The 24,351-nt window shown below is 38.7% G+C and overlaps 2 protein-coding genes and 1 long non-coding RNA gene across 3 annotated transcripts in view; 1 reads left to right on the top strand and 2 right to left on the bottom strand.

The window, feature by feature from the left end:
* The first annotated feature begins 6 nt into the window (after positions 1–6).
* Positions 7–618, top strand: LOC125309268. Its single transcript, XR_007196094.1, has 2 exons — positions 7–397; positions 495–618. It is a non-coding gene; the product is annotated as an uncharacterized LOC125309268 (long non-coding RNA).
* A 1,277-nt stretch (positions 619–1,895) lies between these two features.
* On the bottom strand, positions 1,896–6,491 carry LOC125285085 (TOG array regulator of axonemal microtubules protein 1-like). Its single transcript, XM_048229325.1, has 8 exons — positions 6,372–6,491; positions 5,436–5,901; positions 5,004–5,208; positions 4,607–4,712; positions 4,190–4,422; positions 2,979–3,137; positions 2,223–2,348; positions 1,896–2,074 (listed from the first exon to the last, which is right to left on the bottom strand). Exons 1-8 carry the CDS (start codon positions 6,489–6,491, stop codon positions 2,062–2,064), a joined length of 1,428 nt encoding a protein of 475 aa, XP_048085282.1. The 3' UTR covers positions 1,896–2,061.
* A 4,176-nt stretch (positions 6,492–10,667) lies between these two features.
* The window catches only part of LOC125285090, a 54,009-nt gene continuing 40,325 nt past the window's right edge, over positions 10,668–24,351 (bottom strand). Inside the window, exons 4-5 of the mRNA XM_048229339.1 lie at positions 10,999–11,104; positions 10,668–10,814 (exon numbers count right to left, since the gene is read on the bottom strand). Coding sequence (XP_048085296.1) covers positions 10,668–10,814; positions 10,999–11,104 — 253 coding nt within the window. The remainder of the gene's footprint in view (positions 10,815–10,998; positions 11,105–24,351) is intronic.

The raw sequence follows: 24,351 nt of genomic DNA on the forward strand, positions 1-24,351 counted from the left end.
GTTCTGATTCTGCTCCTGGCGTAAAATCAGGAGCTGTAGCATCATTTTTTTCATCTCCTCATTTTCTGCATGGAGTTTTCCGAACTCCTTTTGAAAATCCATTGAACTTAAAATGTCGCCGATATATAGGAGCTACTTTAAAATAAATTGTATAGAACTTAAATATAGTCTACTGAGCAAAATCCAAATATCTAGGCTACCGAGAAGCGAGCGGGTGAGTCCTAAGGTGAAGATGCATCAAGTGATCTGAAATGACGATTTTCGCCCATAATGGTGACCTCCCCATTATGACGTAGGGGCGCAGACAGCAGACACCGGTTGCACCAACTCTTTGCTACGACTGCTCCTAACTGCTACGTTGGTCTTTGTTAAGACCAGTCTTTAGAATTGAATTTAGGTGGGTAACAGAACATCAACTGAATTTACGACTTAACTACTCCCTCTCTTAGCGATGCGCGTTCATGTGGATGATGCCAGTTTTTGCCGTCTTATAGGGCGACCACGCCCCCCTTCGGAGGAAACAGCGGTAAAAGTGACTGGAGGCCAATGTGTGATGGAGCTTGGAAGTTGCGCCGCCATATCTTACTCGATAAATAAATAAAGTTCACATAATTAGTTCCTTTCTTGGTATTTTCTGGATATGGAATAAGCAAAGGAGACGCGATATAGATATCACTTTATCTTTATTAGAGTTAAGATCACAATGGAAACATGTAGTAGGCTATCGATAGCTAAGTTAGGCTATGCCAGAACACTAACAGTAAATGGCTGGTAGGAGGTTAACCTACTGTAAACAGCTATGTACAGTATGACTGAAAGCGCCATAAAACACTAATGGAAAGGGATACAATCCCAAATAACGTTAATCAACCAACCATGTTGATGCTAGGAATGCAGTGACAGGAAGAAAGGCAATTATATATCCAATGTAACATTAGCTTAGCGTTATTATGCACACAAACATATTGGGCTAGATACCTAATGTTATTCAAAGTGTTTCAAAGTATGTCTGATTAGGAAAGTACAATAAGCTGTTTACAAAAGGTGTTATCCATGAATGATACCCCCCTTTAAATTCTCACAGTTGTTTACAGGACAAACTACTATCATCCTCATGCTTGTTGTTAGCAAGCTAGCACTTGTTTTAGCTAGAGACACCAATTGACCATGAAAGGGGGGCAGATTGCTACACAGTGCTTACATGTTGACCTTAAGCCTGCTTATGTTATTCAAAGTGTTTCAAAGTATATCTGATTAGGAAAGTACAATAAGCTGTTAACAAAAGGTGTTATCCATGAATGATACACCCCTTTAAATTCTCACAGTTGTTTACAGTGCAAACTACATTGCTATCATTCTCATGATTGTTGTTAGCAAGCTAGCACTTGTTTTAGCTAGAGACACTTGACCATGTAAGGGGAGGAGAGAGAGAGAGGGGGAAGAGAATAAGAGAAGATCGTCAGGTGGTGGCTTTAGAAAATGCAAGCTTCTGCTTATTCATAAGGCAGCAGTGTTGTTAGGTTCCGCAGGGTCCTCCTAAAGGTGAAATTCCCCTGAAAATTCATATAGGCATTTCCAGTGAGAAATAAGATTTGGTGTGGAAAGTAGGAGGGAAAGCAATCTAACTTATGTTTCCCAGAAATTTTTTCAAGAAAATGTAAATAATTTACTGTTTCCAACTGATAATGCTAAAACATCATCAAAGCTGGGTTGTTTCTTAACCAATGACTTCAAGGACTTTGCTTTCTTGTCACCACGAGTATGTTGGCTATTAAAAATAATAAACATTTTGGTTCGACCTCTTTGCACTTGATTTTCAGGTGATCAAAATGAGTGTTCATTACTGTTTATTGTTTTGAAAGTTTTATAAAGTTGAATCAGCGCAGACAAACACATTTTTTCATTTTTGTTTCTTTATTTTATGTGGGAAACGGATGTGCATTTGCGTATCTCTGCAGCACTGCCCTGTGTGTGTGTGTGTGTTTTGTCACACATGGTGGTGTTGTGTGTGTGTGTCTGTGACCCCGTGGGTGCGGTCTCGCCCTGGCTCTGATGTCCACTTCAACGCAAAGGTCTGCCGGGGAAAAAAACAGCACATTACCAAGACAATTTACACTGTATGTTCACAGATTAAACAATACTGAATAGCTAGTCACTTTGATAAATAAATGTAAAGTAAAAGTGTTTAGTGTTTATGGTGTCCGGTGATGTTTCCAGTCCACCTTTTCTGGCATTTGTTAATAAAGTCCTTCATGCGGATTTGATCACTCAGAGGGGCGAACCTTTCCACCATCTTGATGAGGTCGGGATGGGAGGCCACTACAGACAGAATGTTACGGGCCTGATTCCTGTTTCAGACACAAAATACATCAGCACCTATTGATTCACTGACTCATTAGTTTATGATGTATAAGCATATAAGTATTATGGCTTTAACATCATTTTGATGGTACACTGACTTATAATTGGAAAAATGGCATGTTTGTCATTGCCTCTGGCCCTCCTAAAAGATCTCATATCTCATATATGTAATGTAACTTATGTAGTCTAGGTGAACCCTGCCAAATCTATGTTTGAATTTGCTCAGCAGATTCTCAGAGACTTTGGAATTGAGTTAACAACTAAATATAAAACATTTGTTTACAGGAAAGCTGTGTCAATGGAGATTTGATAATCAGTCAGGTGTCAGCCAGGCTATAACTTTTGTGGACACTACTGGAAAGTGAATATTAAATCCCAAATTCTTCACTATATTTTAGCTGTAAACACACTATTTCAATGCCATGCACTGACAGATAATTACATTCAGTATTGCTGTATGACATGAGATGACTTTTGGATACCTCATAATAGAACAGAAACTGTTGCTGATTGGCTAATTTAGAAACATTTACTTTTACTTTTATGAATTGAACTGACACTTTTGTACAAAGCCAATAAGTAAATGATAAGGAAACATAGAGAAATAGGGCTCCGACCTGACTTCCAGTGTGTTGTCAAGGGCCAAGCAGCTGGCAGTATGGATGAAGCGGGCAGTCAGGTCGTTTTTGCCGGACAGGAGACGAGCTGCCCCTATGACCTCCGTCACTTTCTCCAGGTGCCGTGCAGTGCTCTTCCTCACGGCTGTATGTTTGTGACTAAGAAGAAGCAGAGAACCAATGAGTCACACCAGGAGAATGGATAAGCCAGAGATCCAGGGGAGACAAGGAGACAGAACCAGGAGAAACAGCTGAGACACAGAAACGACAGACAAACTAGGTGAGTAACAACCAGTGTTGGGCAAGTTACTTCAAAAGCGTAATGCATTATTTATTACTTGTTACTGTCATCTCAAAGTAATTTGTTACATTACAATATTACTGTCTTTGAATTGTAAGGCATTACACTACGTTTACATTACTTTCACCAAAATAACAGGAAATATGGATTTGGTGTTCTCAATAGATCTTCATGTGTTCAATGCAGCTCATTACACGGCAGGAGGTGATGTGGTATGGCATAATGACTGAGCTAGGCTTAAGGCTAACAAAAGAACAATATAACGGTTGCAGTTATGGCTCATGGGACAATGTAGGCCCCAAAGGCCAAAGGTCACTCACAACTTAATATAGTAAAATATAGCCATGGTGAAATTGTATGTTGACTTTAAATGGTTCTCATCATTGCTAGTTGCCTTTCCTTCCACTTACAGTGGTGTAGACTTAATGCAAATAGTTTGAGAATAATGGCTATTCTCACTGCTTGAAATGAGAAGTATAGCCTAACCATGTTAGATCTGTTGCATGAATGGCAGAGATAACTCAAATTCCCTTTCTACAGTCATCTAAACAATGCAATCAAATTCCAGGACCAGCATAGATGACTTTTTTTAATTCTTGGATAATCTTCTCTGGTGCCAATTGAGCATTTCTCAATTTTGGATTAAAAAGCAAAGTAACTTCAGTTACTGAGAATTGTACCGAGTAAAATATTACTGAAATTGTATTGGTAATGCCTTACATTACTGCATTACAGCAAAAAGCAATGCATTACTGTAATTACATTACTTTTTTAATGCATTACTCCCAACACTGGTAACAACTGATACAGACATCTACTGTACATAGCCAGGTAACACAGAGAAAGTTGAGAAGCACTAGAAAGCAATTAACCAGTACAACCCTGCTCTCTTTTTCTCTCTGCCCCTAACCTGAGCCCTCCGTTGATGAGAGCGTTCATGCTGCGGATGGGGTTGGTGTTATACACCATGTACCCCAGGGCCAGATCCATGTCCTTCATGAAGCTGCTGGACTCTCCAGCCTTCGGCAGCAGTGTCCGGGCTGCGCCCTCGGCCTCCGCATCCATGTCCTGCCCCAGGTGAGCAAACAGGTGGGCCAGCGTCACCATGGCAGCATGGGACACCACTGAGCGCAGGTTCTTCACCTGGTTGGGAGGAGGGAATTAGAATGACAGCTTGCACCGCTTTGACTTGTATAGAATACTGACAAAGTTAACATCATTTCTTTGGTAGCATCATTAAGGCATTTCAATAGATATTGCCTAGTTTGAAACAAGACAAAAGATACAACATGTGCTCCAGAATGTTTTCCAGCAGAGAGCCTCTCACCTCTTGATTGACGGCCAGACAGACATCATGCAGCCTGGGCAGCAGCACGTTGGCGTGGTGCTGAGCCAGAGACCTGATGGAGATCAGGGCCTCGATCTTCTTCCCCCTGCAGCAGCACCAACAACACACTCACATCAGAGGAACATGGTAATACATGGACTTGGTTCAAGTATTCTATCTCCAGCTACTTACCAACTCTTGCCATGTAAATCCTATGTGTTAACATAGCCTAGACTATCTACTCTAAAGGCATGCTGTTCTTTTAACATCAATATCTCAGCATAGTCTAATCTATCTTAGCTAAAAGCCTACGATTTGTCTGGATAGCGTAACAGCATAGCCCATCTTGGCAAAAAGCCTAATATATCAGTCTAGACTATTTAAGCTATACTCCCACCAGTCATCGTCGCTGAGCACTCTAAAGGCCTGCAGGAGGGCCTGCTCGGGACAGGACAGTGGGCGCAGTTTGGCCAACTCTGGCAGATTCTTGGCCGGCTGGGTCTTGCTTGTATGCCTCGCCTCAGTCACTTTCCTCTTCTTCGCCTCCTTATGCTCCCTCGTTTCTTCCTGCCTCCCTGCCAGAGACTCAACAGACTTTTGCTCTGGGAGGTCAAAGGTCAAATATGTTTGTCTGAAATCCTGTCTACATTTGCCTTGGCAAACAACTTTGTTATTTGAATTGATATCTGCACTGATATTTAATTAGGCTAATAAAGACTGAGTCAATATATTCTTCTGTGTGTGAGAGAGAGAGAGAGAGAGAGAGAGAGAGAGAGAGAGAGAGAGAGAGAAAGAGAGAGAGAGAAAGAGTATAAGAGAGACTACTCACCTGTCACAGCAGTGACCCCATTGAGTGATATGGTGTTCTTGAGACGGGGTAGTCTACTCTGGAACTGTCTGTGGCTGGTTGTCTTTGGGGGGGCGGGGATAGCAGGGGCAATGGGCGAATTGAGGTAGGGCAGAGTACGGGGCGCCGGCGGGGTCCTGCGAGGACTGAGGCTGCCCACAGAGCAGCCTGTCTGGTCCGAGGCCTTGGCATCATTGAGACTGGCAAGTTTGATCTCCTCAGCGAGTTCCAGGACCTCCTGCAGGAGTTCCTTGCGAGCCTGGCGCTCGTTCTGCTGAGCGCTCAGGGGTCTCAGCGTAGACCTCACAGACCGCTGCAGCTGGTGGTGGGGGGATGCAGGGGGTATGGGGGCTAGCAGCTTCCGTTGGCCAGGTGCCGCACTGGCATGCAAGGGCTGGGGTGGGCCCAAACGCGTTGTGGAATCGTGGGGCAAGGTCAGAAGATGAGGCTGCAGAGAGGCAAGAGGCAACATGTCATCAAACATGGCCACCATCTACACCCTCTGACACACAACTGCCCAACCGCCATGCTGCGTTTGAAATCTTCACGGTTTCACTATAATGCACTATTTAGTAAATAACTAAGGCATCATTATATTATTACATTATTAATGATATCATAATAACATTACAAAGTAGCTGTATGAACAATATCATAATTTGTTCTAATACCTCTATGGTAACTACTAACCCAAAAAGTGTGACTGATAGTCAGATTTGACCAAAGCTGTATCCTTTCAACTTTGACCTGGAAAGGTCACTTCATAGATGCCCATCATCAAAACATACTTAAACATTGACCTTTACCCTTTCAGCATAGATGCCAAATGAAGTGCAGGGAACATGGAATATTAGATTTAGTTATAATTTAGGCTATATAAAACTGTACGCCGGCTCTTAGATGTTTGAGGGAACTCACACATGCGGTACAAATCGTGTTCTGATTCTGCTCCTGGCGTAAAATCAGGAGCTGTAGCATCATTTTTTTCATCTCCTCATTTTCTGCATGGAGTTTTCCGAACTCCTTTTGAAAATCCATTGAACTTAAAATGTCGCCGATATATAGGAGCTACTTTAAAATAAATTGTATAGAACTTAAATATAGTCTACTGAGCAAAATCCAAATATCTAGGCTACCGAGAAGCGAGCGGGTGAGTCCTAAGGTGAAGATGCATCAAGTGATCTGAAATGACGATTTTCGCCCATAATGGTGACCTCCCCATTATGACGTAGGGGCGCAGACAGCAGACACCGGTTGCACCAACTCTTTGCTACGACTGCTCCTAACTGCTACGTTGGTCTTTGTTAAGACCAGTCTTTAGAATTGAATTTAGGTGGGTAACAGAACATCAACTGAATTTACGACTTAACTACTCCCTCTCTTAGCGATGCGCGTTCATGTGGATGATGCCAGTTTTTGCCGTCTTATAGGGCGACCACGCCCCCCTTCGGAGGAAACAGCGGTAAAAGTGACTGGAGGCCAATGTGTGATGGAGCTTGGAAGTTGCGCCGCCATATCTTACTCGATAAATAAATAAAGTTCACATAATTAGTTCCTTTCTTGGTATTTTCTGGATATGGAATAAGCAAAGGAGACGCGATATAGATATCACTTTATCTTTATTAGAGTTAAGATCACAATGGAAACATGTAGTAGGCTATCGATAGCTAAGTTAGGCTATGCCAGAACACTAACAGTAAATGGCTGGTAGGAGGTTAACCTACTGTAAACAGCTATGTACAGTATGACTGAAAGCGCCATAAAACACTAATGGAAAGGGATACAATCCCAAATAACGTTAATCAACCAACCATGTTGATGCTAGGAATGCAGTGACAGGAAGAAAGGCAATTATATATCCAATGTAACATTAGCTTAGCGTTATTATGCACACAAACATATTGGGCTAGATACCTAATGTTATTCAAAGTGTTTCAAAGTATGTCTGATTAGGAAAGTACAATAAGCTGTTTACAAAAGGTGTTATCCATGAATGATACCCCCCTTTAAATTCTCACAGTTGTTTACAGGACAAACTACTATCATCCTCATGCTTGTTGTTAGCAAGCTAGCACTTGTTTTAGCTAGAGACACCAATTGACCATGAGGGGGGGGGCAGATTGCTACACAGTGCTTACATTTTGACCTTAAGCCTGCTTATGTTATTCAAAGTGTTTCAAAGTATATCTGATTAGGAAAGTACAATAAGCTGTTAACAAAAGGTGTTATCCATGAATGATACACCCCTTTAAATTCTCACAGTTGTTTACAGTGCAAACTACATTGCTATCATTCTCATGATTGTTGTTAGCAAGCTAGCACTTGTTTTAGCTAGAGACACTTGACCATGTAAGGGGAGGAGAGAGAGAGAGGGGGAAGAGAATAAGAGAAGATCGTCAGGTGGTGGCTTTAGAAAATGCAAGCTTCTGCTTATTCATAAGGCAGCAGTGTTGTTAGGTTCCGCAGGGTCCTCCTAAAGGTGAAATTCCCCTGAAAATTCATATAGGCATTTCCAGTGAGAAATAAGATTTGGTGTGGAAAGTAGGAGGGAAAGCAATCTAACTTATGTTTCCCGTAAATCTTTTTCAAGAAAATGTAAATAATTTACTGTTTCCAACTGATAATGCTAAAACATCATCAAAGCTGGGTTGTTTCTTAACCAATGACTTCAAGGACTTTGCTTTCTTGTCACCACGAGTATGTTGGCTATTAAAAATAATAAACATTTTGGTTCGACCTCTTTGCACTTGATTTTCAGGTGATCAAAATGAGTGTTCATTACTGTTTATTGTTTTGAAAGTTTTATAAAGTTGAATCAGCGCAGACAAACACATTTTTTCATTTTTGTTTCTTTATTTTATGTGGGAAACGGATGTGCATTTGCGTATCTCTGCAGCACTGCCCTGTGTGTGTGTGTGTGTTTTGTCACACATGGTGGTGTTGTGTGTGTGTGTCTGTGACCCCGTGGGTGCGGTCTCGCCCTGGCTCTGATGTCCACTTCAACGCAAAGGTCTGCCGGGGAAAAAAAACAGCACATTACCAAGACAATTTACACTGTATGTTCACAGATTAAACAATACTGAATAGCTAGTCACTTTGATAAATAAATGTAAAGTAAAAGTGTTTAGTGTTTATGGTGTCCGGTGATGTTTCCAGTCCACCTTTTCTGGCATTTGTTAATAAAGTCCTTCATGCGGATTTGATCACTCAGAGGGGCGAACCTTTCCACCATCTTGATGAGGTCGGGATGGGAGGCCACTACAGACAGAATGTTACGGGCCTGATTCCTGTTTCAGACACAAAATACATCAGCACCTATTGATTCACTGACTCATTAGTTTATGATGTATAAGCATATAAGTATTATGGCTTTAACATCATTTTGATGGTACACTGACTTATAATTGGAAAAATGGCATGTTTGTCATTGCCTCTGGCCCTCCTAAAAGATCTCATATCTCATATATGTAATGTAACTTATGTAGTCTAGGTGAACCCTGCCAAATCTATGTTTGAATTTGCTCAGCAGATTCTCAGAGACTTTGGAATTGAGTTAACAACTAAATATAAAACATTTGTTTACAGGAAAGCTGTGTCAATGGAGATTTGATAATCAGTCAGGTGTCAGCCAGGCTATAACTTTTGTGGACACTACTGGAAAGTGAATATTAAATCCCAAATTCTTCACTATATTTTAGCTGTAAACACACTATTTCAATGCCATGCACTGACAGATAATTACATTCAGTATTGCTGTATGACATGAGATGACTTTTGGATACCTCATAATAGAACAGAAACTGTTGCTGATTGGCTAATTTAGAAACATTTACTTTTACTTTTATGAATTGAACTGACACTTTTGTACAAAGCCAATAAGTAAATGATAAGGAAACATAGAGAAATAGGGCTCCCGACCTGACTTCCAGTGTGTTGTCAAGGGCCAAGCAGCTGGCAGTATGGATGAAGCGGGCAGTCAGGTCGTTTTTGCCGGACAGGAGACGAGCTGCCCCTATGACCTCCGTCACTTTCTCCAGGTGCCGTGCAGTGCTCTTCCTCACGGCTGTATGTTTGTGACTAAGAAGAAGCAGAGAACCAATGAGTCACACCAGGAGAATGGATAAGCCAGAGATCCAGGGGAGACAAGGAGACAGAACCAGGAGAAACAGCTGAGACACAGAAACGACAGACAAACTAGGTGAGTAACAACCAGTGTTGGGCAAGTTACTTCAAAAGCGTAATGCATTATTTATTACTTGTTACTGTCATCTCAAAGTAATTTGTTACATTACAATATTACTGTCTTTGAATTGTAAGGCATTACACTACGTTTACATTACTTTCACCAAAATAACAGGAAATATGGATTTGGTGTTCTCAATAGATCTTCATGTGTTCAATGCAGCTCATTACACGGCAGGAGGTGATGTGGTATGGCATAATGACTGAGCTAGGCTTAAGGCTAACAAAAGAACAATATAACGGTTGCAGTTATGGCTCATGGGACAATGTAGGCCCCAAAGGCCAAAGGTCACTCACAACTTAATATAGTAAAATATAGCCATGGTGAAATTGTATGTTGACTTTAAATGGTTCTCATCATTGCTAGTTGCCTTTCCTTCCACTTACAGTGGTGTAGACTTAATGCAAATAGTTTGAGAATAATGGCTATTCTCACTGCTTGAAATGAGAAGTATAGCCTAACCATGTTAGATCTGTTGCATGAATGGCAGAGATAACTCAAATTCCCTTTCTACAGTCATCTAAACAATGCAATCAAATTCCAGGACCAGCATAGATGACTTTTTTTAATTCTTGGATAATCTTCTCTGGTGCCAGTTGAGCATTTCTCAATTTTGGATTAAAAAGCAAAGTAACTTCAGTTACTGAGAATTGTACCGAGTAAAATATTACTGAAATTGTATTGGTAATGCCTTACATTACTGCATTACAGCAAAAAGCAATGCATTACTGTAATTACATTACTTTTTTAATGCATTACTCCCAACACTGGTAACAACTGATACAGACATCTACTGTACATAGCCAGGTAACACAGAGAAAGTTGAGAAGCACTAGAAAGCAATTAACCAGTACAACCCTGCTCTCTTTTTCTCTCTGCCCCTAACCTGAGCCCTCCGTTGATGAGAGCGTTCATGCTGCGGATGGGGTTGGTGTTATACACCATGTACCCCAGGGCCAGATCCATGTCCTTCATGAAGCTGCTGGACTCTCCAGCCTTCGGCAGCAGTGTCGGGCTGGCCCTCGGCCTCCGTGATCCATGTCCTGCCCCAGGTGAGCAAACAGGTGGGCCAGCGTCACCATGGCAGCATGGGACACCACTGAGCGCAGGTTCTTCACCTGGTTGGGAGGAGGGAATTAGAATGACAGCTTGCACCGCTTTGACTTGTATAGAATACTGACAAAGTTAACATCATTTCTTTGGTAGCATCATTAAGGCATTTCAATAGATATTGCCTAGTTTGAAACAAGACAAAAGATACAACATGTGCTCCAGAATGTTTTCCAGCAGAGAGCCTCTCACCTCTTGATTGACGGCCAGACAGACATCATGCAGCCTGGGCAGCAGCACGTTGGCGTGGTGCTGAGCCAGAGACCTGATGGAGATCAGGGCCTCGATCTTCTTCCCCCTGCAGCAGCACCAACAACACACTCACATCAGAGGAACATGGTAATACATGGACTTGGTTCAAGTATTCTATCTCCAGCTACTTACCAACTCTTGCCATGTAAATCCTATGTGTTAACATAGCCTAGACTATCTACTCTAAAGGCATGCTGTTCTTTTAACATCAATATCTCAGCATAGTCTAATCTATCTTAGCTAAAAGCCTACGATTTGTCTGGATAGCGTAACAGCATAGCCCATCTTGGCAAAAAGCCTAATATATCAGTCTAGACTATTTAAGCTATACTCCCACCAGTCATCGTCCGCTGAGCACTCTAAAGGCCTGCAGGAGGGCCTGCTCGGGACAGGACAGTGGGCGCAGTTTGGCCAACTCTGGCAGATTCTTGGCCGGCTGGGTCTTGCTTGTATGCCTCGCCTCAGTCACTTTCCTCTTCTTCGCCTCCTTATGCTCCCTCGTTTCTTCCTGCCTCCCTGCCAGAGACTCAACAGACTTTTGCTCTGGGAGGTCAAAGGTCAAATATGTTTGTCTGAAATCCTGTCTACATTTGCCTTGGCAAACAACTTTGTTATTTGAATTGATATCTGCACTGATATTTAATTAGGCTAATAAAGACTGAGTCAATATATTCTTCTGTGTGTGAGAGAGAGAGAGAGAGAGAGAGAGAGAGAGAGAGAGAGAGAGAGAGAGAGAGAGAGAGAGAGAAAGAGTATAAGAGAGACTACTCACCTGTCACAGCAGTGACCCCATTGAGTGATATGGTGTTCTTGAGACGGGGTAGTCTACTCTGGAACTGTCTGTGGCTGGTTGTCTTTGGGGGGGCGGGGATAGCAGGGGCAATGGGCGAATTGAGGTAGGGCAGAGTACGGGGCGCCGGCGGGGTCCTGCGAGGACTGAGGCTGCCCACAGAGCAGCCTGTCTGGTCCGAGGCCTTGGCATCATTGAGACTGGCAAGTTTGATCTCCTCAGCGAGTTCCAGGACCTCCTGCAGGAGTTCCTTGCGAGCCTGGCGCTCGTTCTGCTGAGCGCTCAGGGGTCTCAGCGTAGACCTCACAGACCGCTGCAGCTGGTGGTGGGGGGATGCAGGGGGTATGGGGGCTAGCAGCTTCCGTTGGCCAGGTGCCGCACTGGCATGCAAGGGCTGGGGTGGGCCCAAACGCGTTGTGGAATCGTGGGGCAAGGTCAGAAGATGAGGCTGCAGAGAGGCAAGAGGCAACATGTCATCAAACATGGCCACCATCTACACCCTCTGACACACAACTGCCCAACCGCCATGCTGCGTTTGAAATTTGAAATCTTCCATTATCGGTTTCACTATATAGTTTAGAAGTAGACAGTTTAAAAGTTGAATGTAGATAGTTTAACAGTTGTTAATAGACAGATAGTTTAATGAATGTTGAAAGTTTAAAAGTTAAATATAGATAGTTTAAAAGTTGTTGACAGACTGATAGTTTAATGCGTGTTGATAGACAAATAGTTTAAAGGCTCTATATAGGTAGATAGTTGACGATAACTGACAGTTGGAATGGCTCTAATGTTTGCTAGTAGTTATGCTAACAAAGCTAATTATTCTGACCAAGTTGCTTAGCTTACTTAGCTCATGTTTTCTAGCAATTAAAAAAAAAAAAAGTTAACTATGCTAACCAGCTAACTTAGCTAATAATTTGTAGCAGTTTTACTTAAAATGCTAACTATGCTAACATGTTAACCATGCTAACCATGTGACTCAGCTAACTTAGCTAATCATTTTTAGTAGTTATGCTAAAATGCTAATGATGCTAACTAGCTAGTGAGGACTTTTATTTTGAAACAGTTGAAGGCAGAGGATACAGTTGATGGGAGTCATAGTTAACAAACAGTTACAACAGTTGAACAGTTGATAACAGTTGAACAGTTAAAAAGTTGGATAGTTTAAAGGGACTTTTAATTTGAAACAGTTGTGGGTACAGGAAGCAGTTGAACAGGATCTGTAGTCTTCATACAGCCATATTGTATGCTTAAAGCCAGAGACAGATGCTGCAGGTGGCCTGAACACCTGGCATAGGATTCTAATTGCTCTATTGTGATGTCATAATCTAATGTTAAGTCTATGGGGAAATTTTAGTAGTTTTTAATTAATAGTTTAAAAAGTATAATTAAAAAGTTGAAAATAACAGCTGAAGTCACCTAAGTAAGACCTACGCAACGCAGTTTGAATGAAGTTTCTATGTTAAACGGTTGAAGTTGCATTAAACGCACAAAAAGCGTCAGCGGAATAATAATGATAACATATAATAAGAATAATTCGGATAACAGTAGAGTGCATTTTCATGCACTCTAATAACATTACAAAGTAGCTGTATGAACAATATCATCATCACAGTGCATGAAAATGCACTGTACTGTTCTTGCTAGGCTTCTTATTCTTCTGATTCTTATTACAGTGCATGAAAATACTTGCAGTACTCTTGTTTGCTTTTGATGTCAGTTATTTTCATTTGACAATTTCATTTAAAAACCTGTTAGTATATAACCTGTAAGTAAGTTTGTTTTCTAGTACCAATTATCTTGTTAGGTAAGCATTATTGGCAAGTCAGTATAACGTTAGCACATCAAAGCTGGATAAATCAATGGGCGCTGCGTTTGTTTGCGTCGGTTCTCTACATGAAATAAGTTGAGTGATATTTGTTCTCCTCTCAATATGTAGTTGTAGAAAACAAGATGTGAAATCACATATTCTGTCAGAAATGTAGTGCTAATTAACTTATTGCCTGTCCTCGAGTTGTTACCTCGCTAGGCAGTTTGTAGTGAACTGATTTAGCTTGCTAACTTCTAAATGACAAACATCAGACGTGCTTGTCTCAACATTTTCTAAAATGACATGACTTGATAGCTTTTCTAGTCCTCTCAATATGTAGTTATAGAAAACATGATGTGAAATCACATATTATGTCAGAAATGTCATTATTGCATTTTCAGCAGTTAGTTACTAGGTGAAATGTAATCTGTCTTTATCTTGATGCCAGCCAGGCAATCAGATTTAGGGCAGCTAAACCCATGTGTAATAAAATGACTTTTCATACTTCTGAATATTTGAGTTACTCAGAATGCTTCAATAGTTTCAAGGCTACCTCTTCTGGTGTATGTATGTGCACACACACATACATCTGTAGTTTTGATTTTATTTTGTAAATTAATAAAGGTATTACATTTGTATGATTTTACTGTTGTTTCAGATGGAGGATGAAAAGACCTACACAGACCTCGCTGCAGGCCTGAAGAGGTAGCTGACTGCTGATGAGCTTGCACTCACAATGTTGAAGACCATGTGAGGATGGAGGAAGAAGGTATAGATTTAGGTGGCGTGCATAGGGTGGTGTAGACTGCCACTAAAACACTGTGAAATAGACTTGTTATGTAGTTGTTTATATGTTGTTGTCCCAGGCATATGTGGTTTTACCATCCGGAACGGGTGGGAGGTTGTGCTTAGTAGGCCGTCGTATGCAAACATGCATTGCAGGGGCATGGGACGAAGAGACTCCAGAAGACTTTCACAGTTTTCTAGGCTTGATCATTGGCATGGGGCTTCACTTCCTTCCCTAATATCCATTGCTACTGGGGAACCAAGTCTCTGAAGGGATCAGGGAGCGTTGACCAAATGATAAATACATATTGTGTACACTTTTTCCTCCATTGACATTGCCGTTGTCAGTAGTTTCTTATTATTTCAAGTTTGGCAATGCTGAATCTGGTGTTGAACCTAGGTTTGGTAGCTACAGCCAGAAAGACTTCACAACAGCTGGCAGGCATTTCCGTCAAAATTTCAGCCTCGCCTTCAGCTGCTCCAACTTCTAATCTGTCGTCTTTTCATCAAGTACATATTCCTGTACAGCAGGAGCCAAAGAAAAATGGTTGGCTTTGTTATAAAAAATAATACATAATAACACTAGTAGCTTGTATGGCCCGGAGTGTAGCGGTAGGTGACTTCGTTTTTTTGGTAAACAAAATTGCTGTCAGATTTGGCATTCTACAGGAGGGGATGCGTTTCGTTATGAGTCATAGGTCTTCTGTGTTCAACCTTCAGGATCCCCACCCCACCTTTCCCTATCCTCCTGTTTGTGTGTGTGTGTGTGAGTTTGTGTATACATGTGTTTATTCTCAACAGGCTTGTTCTATGTAATCCACTTTCAAATGTTTTAGAACACATTGATTTTTGAGTGATGTTGAAGTTGATTGTATTCCTAGCTTTTCATAAGTAATAATACATTTTATAGATGTATATAATTTTCATATTATACTGATTTATATAAGGAAGTTGAATCAAATGTATTTTATGTCTCTATTCGAAATGATCTTCAATAACTATACAGTATACTTACTTCCCGTATTATTGGTAAGGTACATGTTTTTTTTTATAACATTATTATTGACTGTAGCATTTGCTTATATACAAATAAATGGTTTATTCTTATGGACCAAATAAATCTAAACCATTGTGTCTGACTTCATTTTAAGTTTTTATGCATACTTTTATGTTTTTGGTGAGAAAGAGAATGTGAATTCTTTCAACATTCTAAATCCCGTTTCCTGCATTTTTTTACACTGATCACTAAATTGTTTGAAAGGTTAATGATATTCCAATTCAGTCTTTTTTGTTAAATAGCCCACAACTTGCTGAACATGTCATACACTCTATATTTTCTCTATCTTGTATAGAAATATGATGAAAATAATTTTTTATGTGAATGAAATGAAATTTTAACGAATTTCGGTATACATCTGGAGAGGATTTTCAAAGTCTGTTCATTACTATATCAACATTACCCTAGGTATTTTACATCATTTGATAGAACTGATCCTTCTGATTACAATAGTATGCATATCCCATTGATGGTATGTAATATACTCAAGAAATAAGGCACGGGCACGAAAGGGTTAACATAGTTAGCGTGTCAGCATGCTAGTTAGCATAGTTAGCATAACTACTAAAAATGATTAGCTAGGTTAGCTAAGTCACATAGTTAATATGTTAGCATGCTAGTTAGCATAACTACTAAAAATCACATGGTCACATGGTTAGCATAGTTAACATTGTTAGCATGCTAGTTAGCATAGTTATTATTTTTGACAAAACTATTAGTAAACATTAGCTAAGTTAGCTAAGTAACATGGTTAGCATAGTTAACATAGTTAGCATTCTTAATATTTTAGCATAACTGCTATAAATTATTAGCTAAGTTAGCTAAGTCACATAGTTAGCATTGTTAACATAGTTAACAGCATTAGCATTATTAAAAAAAAGTAAAAACTGCTAGAAAACATTACTTGGTTAGCATTATTATCTTTGTTAACATAGTTAGCATAACTACTAGAAAACATTACAGCCATTCCAACTGTCAGTTACCATCAACTATCTACCTAAATAATTTAACATTTAAACCATTCACCTAATTAACTATAATAAACCTCATCTACCTAGCAACCAATATAGTTTGTTTTTACTCTGTATGATATTTTACATCATATTTTTGCATTTTCATGCACTCTATTTCCTTCAGGAAATGTTTTTCTAGTTATTATTACAGTGCATGAAAATGCACTGTACTGTTATTCCAAGGCTTTTTCTTCTGATTATTCTTCTTCTAACGCATTTAATGCAGCTTCAACCGTTTAACGTAGAAACTTCATTCAAACTGCGTTGCGTAGGTCTTACTTAGGACATGTGGGCTTTGTATTTTTCAACTTTGAAACTTCTATACTTTTTAAACTATTAATTAAAAACTATCAAAATGATTATGACATCACAATACGGCCGTTAAGCAATTAGAATCCTATGGCAGGTGTTCAGGCCACCTGGATCAACTGCCAGTCTCAGGCTTTAAGCATACAAACTGGCTCTATTAAGACTACACATCCTGTTCAACTGCTTCCTCTCCCAAAAACTGTTTCAAAGTAAAAGTCTTCACTACAGTATTTCACTGTTAAACAATTTAACCCTTTAAACTACTGAACTTTTTAACTGTTCAGCCATTGTAACTGTTACTTGTCATCAACTATGACTCCTACCCACTGTAGCTAGTTAGCATGGTTAGCATTTTTAGCAAACATGCTAAAATGATTAGCTAAGTAATATGGTTAGCATATTGCTAACATTTTTAGCAAAACTGCTAAAAATGATTAGCTAAGTAACATGGTTAGCATGTTCATTAGCATAGTTAGCATAACTGCTAAAAATGATTAGCTAGGTTAGCTAAGTCACATGGTTAACATAGTTAGCATGTTAATTAGCTTAGTTAGCATAACTACTAAAAATGATTAGCTAAGTTAGCTAAGTCACGTGGTTAGCATAGTTAGCATGCTAGTTAGCATAGTTATCATTTTTGACAAAACTATTAGTAAACATTAGCTAAGTTAGCTAAGTAACATGGTTAACATAGTTAGCATTCTTAATATTTTAGCATAACTGCTATAAATGATTAGCTAAGTTAGCTAAGTCACATAGTTAACATTGTTAACATAGTTAACAGCATTATTAACATTTAAAAAAAATGCTAGAAAACATTAGCTAAATTATCTAAGTTAAGTAACTTGGTTAGCATTATCTTTGTTAACATAGTTAGCATAACTGCTAGTAAACATTAGAGCCATTCCAACTGTCAGTTATCGTCAACTATCTACCTAAATAATTTAACCATTTAAACTATCCACCTATTTAACTGTTCAGTCATTCCAACTATATTAAACCTCATCTACCTAGTAACCAATATAGTTTGTTTTTACTCTGTATGATATTTTACATAATATTTTTGCATTTTCATGCACTGTATTTCCTTCAGGAAATATTATTATTTCTAGTTATTATTATTCTTCTAGGCCCTAATTTGGCTTGAACCGCTTATCGTAGAAACTTGGTTCAAACTTCGACACATAGCTCTTGCTGCAAATTTTCGTTCTATGACTTTTCATATTTCTACGACTTTTACTTTTTGAGATATTAAATAAAAACTAAACTTTAAAATTCTCCATAGACTTAACATGGCTTTATGACATCATAATAGGCTATTAAGGCAAGACACTACAGGTGAATAGGGTAAAATTTTAAAATAATAGACATCACCATGAAACTTCCTCAGTTGATTACTTACACAAGTATGAACAAAAAATGTATTACAAGTTTTTGAAATTCGAATGTTTAATTATGCAAATTAGGCATTATCTCATTAAATATGCACAGATTTGCATATATTTTCGGTAGATAGATCTGAACATATGATAAAAGCCAGGTACAAAATTATTTTTTCATTTTGTTTTCATACAAGATGAAATAAAATTACAGAGGGATTTCAGGATATCTGCTTTCATTACCTAGGAAATCAGAATATACTGTCCATAGCCTTAAAAAATCAATTTTTGCCATATATTTTTGATTAAAATGTCACATAAATCAGGCCAGGAATGATTTATTAACAAATCCCTCTGTAAATATCTTCAGAATACTGCTAAGTGTATAACTGGAAAGTTTGGTGTACATAGGTGCTACATAAGCTGAGATGTTTCTACTGGAAAATAAGAAAAACTCAATTTGAGAAAACAGCCTTGGAACACAGCCAAGTGATTCCGTTCTCAGCCTAGACTCGCCTTTGAACTTTCGCGATTGGTTACAGTTACAAAGGAAGTGTCCATATTTGGATAGCACAACGTCATGCAGGAAAAACAGAGCTTTCCAACGGTACTACACATGTTATGTTTGTGTCACGGTCGCGGTAGAGCATGAAACGTTAGAAGACTAACTTTTAGTGAATTTAGGAGAAATATACAGGCGCGAGTAGACAAAATGTATTAAAATAAACACCAAAATGTGTAAATCGGGCTTTGTTGTTGTAGTAGTGTGAAAGAATACATGCTAAGGTAGCAAATTAGCCCAAAATCTCGAATTTGACCAGTGCATGAAAAAACGATGTATTCACCTGCCGTGTCTCGCCTTAAGGAAATAGAATGCAATCAACTGCACCTGTGCTCTCTCACTGATTGCCTGCAGCAACTTCAATGGAACCTCTTCTCTGTGTCCCTCTCCATTCAACTGAATAGCTCACTTCTCATCCCAACTTTCTTTTCTTTACTTTCTCTCACTTTCTCTATCTATCTCTCTATTTTTCCCAATTTCAATAACTTTTAACTATTCTTACTTTTACTATTTACACATTTTATAGCACTATAATGACCCTAGCAACAACCTTTTATAGCATAGCAACCACTAAAATTACCCTAGCAAAAGCCTAGCAACCACCTTAAGTACCCAAACAACAACCTAGCAACCACTTTTATAGCATAGCAACCACTTTCATTATCCTAGCAACAGCCTAGCAACCACTTAAGTACCCTAGCAAAAACCTAGCAACCGCCTTAAGTACCCTAGCAACAACTTAGCAACCCCTTTTATAGCATAGCAACCACTATAATTACCTTAGCAACAGCCAAGCAACCACCTTAACTACACTAGCAACAACCTAGGAACCACCAAGCAACCACTTGTATAGCATAGCAACCACTATAATTACCCTAGCAACAGCCTAGCAACCACTTTTATAGCTATAATTACCAACCACTTTATAATAGCAACCACTATAAACCCTAGCAACCAACCCAGCAACAACTTTGCATGCACTGTATTTCCTTCAGGAAATGCTTTTCTAGTTATTATTATAAGCTTTTTTCTTTTTACCTTTTCAAGAATGAATGCGACTCTAACTGCTTAACGTACAGACATGTTGAAATAACCGTTTTGTAGGTCTGGAGTTGGACGAGAGTTACTTTTTCAGATTTTCCTAAAAATGTATAGTTTTTGAGAAATAGGGGATTAAAAATGGCAAAAAGCTCATTTCCCCCCCATAGACTTGTATGGCTGTGATGTCATAATGGCCTAAAACCAGCTGCACTCGTTAAGCTCCCAGAGAAGTTGGCGGGCTAATTACAACACTGGCACAGGTGTCACCTGTGATTTCAACTGTCTTAGCTTCTAATGCATACAATCTGGCGCTCTTTTAAACTACAGATCTTGTTTAAGTGTTTCCCCTCTGTCAAAATAAAAGTCACAGCCATATCTCATTCTTAGCGCATTATATCTCCAGAACGGCTTGACGCATATGCTTAAAATTTGGTACAAGTGTTTGTATGGACTCATAGATTAAGTGAGTTGATGTTGGAGGTCAAAGGTCAAGTCCATGAATACTCTGAGCGTGATATCTCAAAAATGCCTTGACATACATGCCTGAAATTTGATATGAGTGTTTGTATGGAGTCAAAGATGAAGTGAAATGATGTTGGAGGTCAAATGTCAATGTGAAAAACACCTTGAGTGTTATATCTCAAGAACGCTTTGACATACAAGGTTTTTTGGTACGAGGGTTTGTATGAACTCAAAGATTAAGTGATGCAGTGTTTTTTTTCCAGGAATCTCCCTACCAACATTAAGCCAGCAGCTTTCCATCCACTATTGTAATTCCTCTGGCATTACATTTTCTAGTTTTAAGTATGTTTCTTCATCATAATATTACCTTTGAAATGTTTGCACAATATCAATTTAACAACACACTTGATTACAGCCAAAGTAATTTCCGAATAAAATTTCACCTGGGCCACAATGAGCTGCAGTCGTAGGAGAAGTCAGCTTGTGCAAGATACATGCACTCCTGATGGATACGAGCTCACGGGCTTGGAAACACTCACGGCTGGCATAGGAGTGCAATGGATGAGCTTGAAGAAACTTCCAGAACCCAATTCAGACTACTCTCGCCCCAATGTTTTTTTTAAAGAACTGGCTAAACAAAATATCCAATAACTGATCATTTAATTCAGAAATCAATATTGTGCTTATCTACAATTAGGATGAAATTCAATTGGGCGATTTGAAATCACTCACAGATGCAAAAATATCCAAGGTTCAAGTCAAACTGAAAGTCTCCAAAACTGTTCATGCAGAAATTCTCTAGATGCTACGATGTATACCACAAAGTAGATATAACATTTTGGTTCGAGATTTACGTTTTGACAGATGACCATGATATATTATCCGATGAATATGACCTCACTGACAGATATTCTTTGTGACAAATATGTTTGAAGATGTCCTACCCATCCTAATTTACATATTACCCGCCCACTTTAAATTTTTTGTTATTTTAAGTATGTTTCTTCATCGTAATATTAAGTTTCTTCACCATAATATTACCTTTGAAATGTTTGCACAAAATCAATTTAACAACACACTTGATTACAGCCAAAGTCATTTCCAAATAAAATTTCAGCTGTGGCAAATATAGACTTGAGTAGTTTCACCATGAATGTGAACCCTGTAGCATAATAGAGGATATTAAACCCTCTCGCCTCTATGCTTTGTTTCAGTGGGGAGAAGCTCATTGAAGAGGTCACTAGCAGAGTGCTTTGTCACTCCATCCTGCACCTTGGGAAGGTCTGAGACAAGAGCCAATGAATGCTCAAGCAGAGCATCTCCTGACTAAGGAGAGTGAGTGCACAGACACCTGGGCCACAATGAGCTGCAGTCGTGGGAGAAGTCAGCTTGTGCAAGTTACATGCACTCCTGATGGATGAGCTCACGGGCTTGGAAACACTCAACGGCTGGCATATGAGTGCAATGGATGAGCTTGAAGAAACTTCTAGAACCCAATTCAGACTACTCTCGCCCCAATGTTTTTTTTAAAGAACTGGCTAAACAAAATATCCAATAACTGATCATTTAATTCAGAAATCAATATTGTGCTTATCTACAATTCGGATGAAATTCAATTGGGCCGATTTGAAATCACTCACAGATGCAAAAAATATCCAAGGTTCAAGTCAAACTGAAAGTCTCCAAAACTGTTCATGCAGAAATTCTCTAGATGCTACGATGTATACCACAAAGTAGATATAACATTTTGGTTCGAGATTTACGTTTTGACAGATGACCATGATATATTATCCGATGAATATGACCTCACTGACAGATATTCTTTGTGACAAATATGTTTGAAGATGTCCTACCCATCCTAACTTACATATTACCCGCCCACTTTCAATTTTTTGTTATTTTAAGTATGTTTCTTCATCGTAATATTAAGTTTCTTCACCATAATATTACCTTTGAAATGTTTGCACAATATCAATTTAACAACACACTTGATTACAGCCAAAGTCATTTCCAAATAAAATTTCAGCTGTGGCAAATATAGACTTGAGTAGTTTCACCATGAATGTGAACCCTGTAGCATAATAGAGGATATTAAACCCTCATATGCTTATGCTTTGTTTCAGTGGGGAGAAGCTCATTGAAGAGGTCACTAGCAGAGTGCTTTGTCACTCCATCCTGCACCTTGGGGAAGGTCTGAGACAAGAGCCAATGAATGCTCACAGAGCATCTCCTGACTAAGGAGAGTGAGTGCACAGACACCTGGGCCACAATGAGCTGCAGTCGTAGGAGAAGTCAGCTTGTGCAAAATACATGCACTCCTGATGGATATGAGCTCACAGGCTTGGAAACACTCACGGCTGGGATGAGTGCAATGGATGAGCTTGAAGAAACTTCCAGAACCCAATTCAGACTACTTAGCCAATGTTTTTTAAAGAACTGGCTAAACAAAATATCCAATAACTGATCATTTAATTCAGAAATCAATATTGTGCTTATCTACAAGATGAAATTCAATTAATGATTTGAAATCACTCACAGATGCAAAAAAAAATATCCAAGGTTCAAGTCAAACTGAAAGTCTCCAAAACTGTTCATGCAGAAATTCTCTAGATGCTACGATGTATACCACAAAGTAGATATAACATTTTGGTTCGAGATTTACGCCTTTGACAGATGACCATGATATATTATCCGATGAATATGACCTACTGACAGATGGGATTCTCTCATGAAAAACAGATTTAAAACGGTTCACACTTTGAAAATTTTTAAAATGGCATTTGAATACAATTTTTCTTTTGTTATGCAAGATTAGGGTCTAAACTTAAAACACTTAAATATATATATATATTCATTTTTTCTGTATATTTTGAGCATTTTAGTCAGTCAGAGCACATAAATTCTCAACAACCGCCCAACATGATAACATAGAATAGATATGGTTTTAAAAGTTACAACTATTTTAGTTTTTAATAGATATTATTAACAGTTGTGCCCATATGTGTATATAGCCCAGAAAATATTATATTTATAAGTTTCCCATTTTTTTTCAATTTTATGATCTGTCTCCATTACCGCAACATTCATGATTCATGTCCTGTTTTTTTCAGGATATTTAACTGAAAATTCAAATGTATAATTACTTATTTAGTACAGATGACAAATGAAGAAATACAATTTATCCAAATACCATTATAAACTAGAATTTGTTTTACAACAGCAAAATAATAAGTAAAAAAACCTGTAAGGCGGTAAAGAGAAAGGTGTTTCGAAATGAGTGTCAAAGTTTCTGGTAATGAGATTCCTACTTAATTCACCATAACACTTTACACAACAAACACAGAGTGTGAATGCTGGGAATATATAACAAATTCTTGAGATTTACCTTTAGAGTTTTGTATGGAGAAGTAAATGTGGCATTTTCTGTTGAAAATTATTCTCAGAAAGAATGAAAATATCCCATTTTGAACTGTGTATTTTAATAAAACACATTCCAGCATACTGTACCTCAGTACCTCAGACATAAATTCATTAAAAATATAAGCATGAATGTAGACATAAATGGAAAAGGAATGTTTAAATACAATATAATCAATACATCTCATTACACAACTGTGAAACATTAAATTATGAAAACAATACACATCAATGTAGATATAAATAAAATGGAATGTTTACATACAAAATGATCATTACAACATCTCATTGTTAGCATCTCATCTCATACATCACAATATGCATCAGGTCTTGGTTTGTGTTTAGCCCAAATATCAGGCAAAACACAAAAAATGCCTCGCAGAGGAAGTGACTGGCAGAGGCTCGAATTTGGTCTTTGATGTGGCAGTAGTATTCACACCTTTTCCCCAGAAACTTAATTGATGGCACATAAAATCGGTTTCCCCAGCGCAGTTCATAGTGTCCACCTCATACTGGTCATCTGCAATCCTGTATTTTAGAAAGAATAATTTTAAGAGTGCCATCAACTTGCCTCCAGCACCCATTTGAAAACTTCATTTAACTAAACAAGCCTGACAAATGTAGTTTCACTTGAAAGTAATGCCTTGAAGTATTTTTTTTTACCTGT

Source organism: Alosa alosa, chromosome 2, assembly GCF_017589495.1.
Source record: "Alosa alosa isolate M-15738 ecotype Scorff River chromosome 2, AALO_Geno_1.1, whole genome shotgun sequence".
Lineage (NCBI taxonomy): Eukaryota > Metazoa > Chordata > Actinopteri > Clupeiformes > Clupeidae > Alosa > Alosa alosa.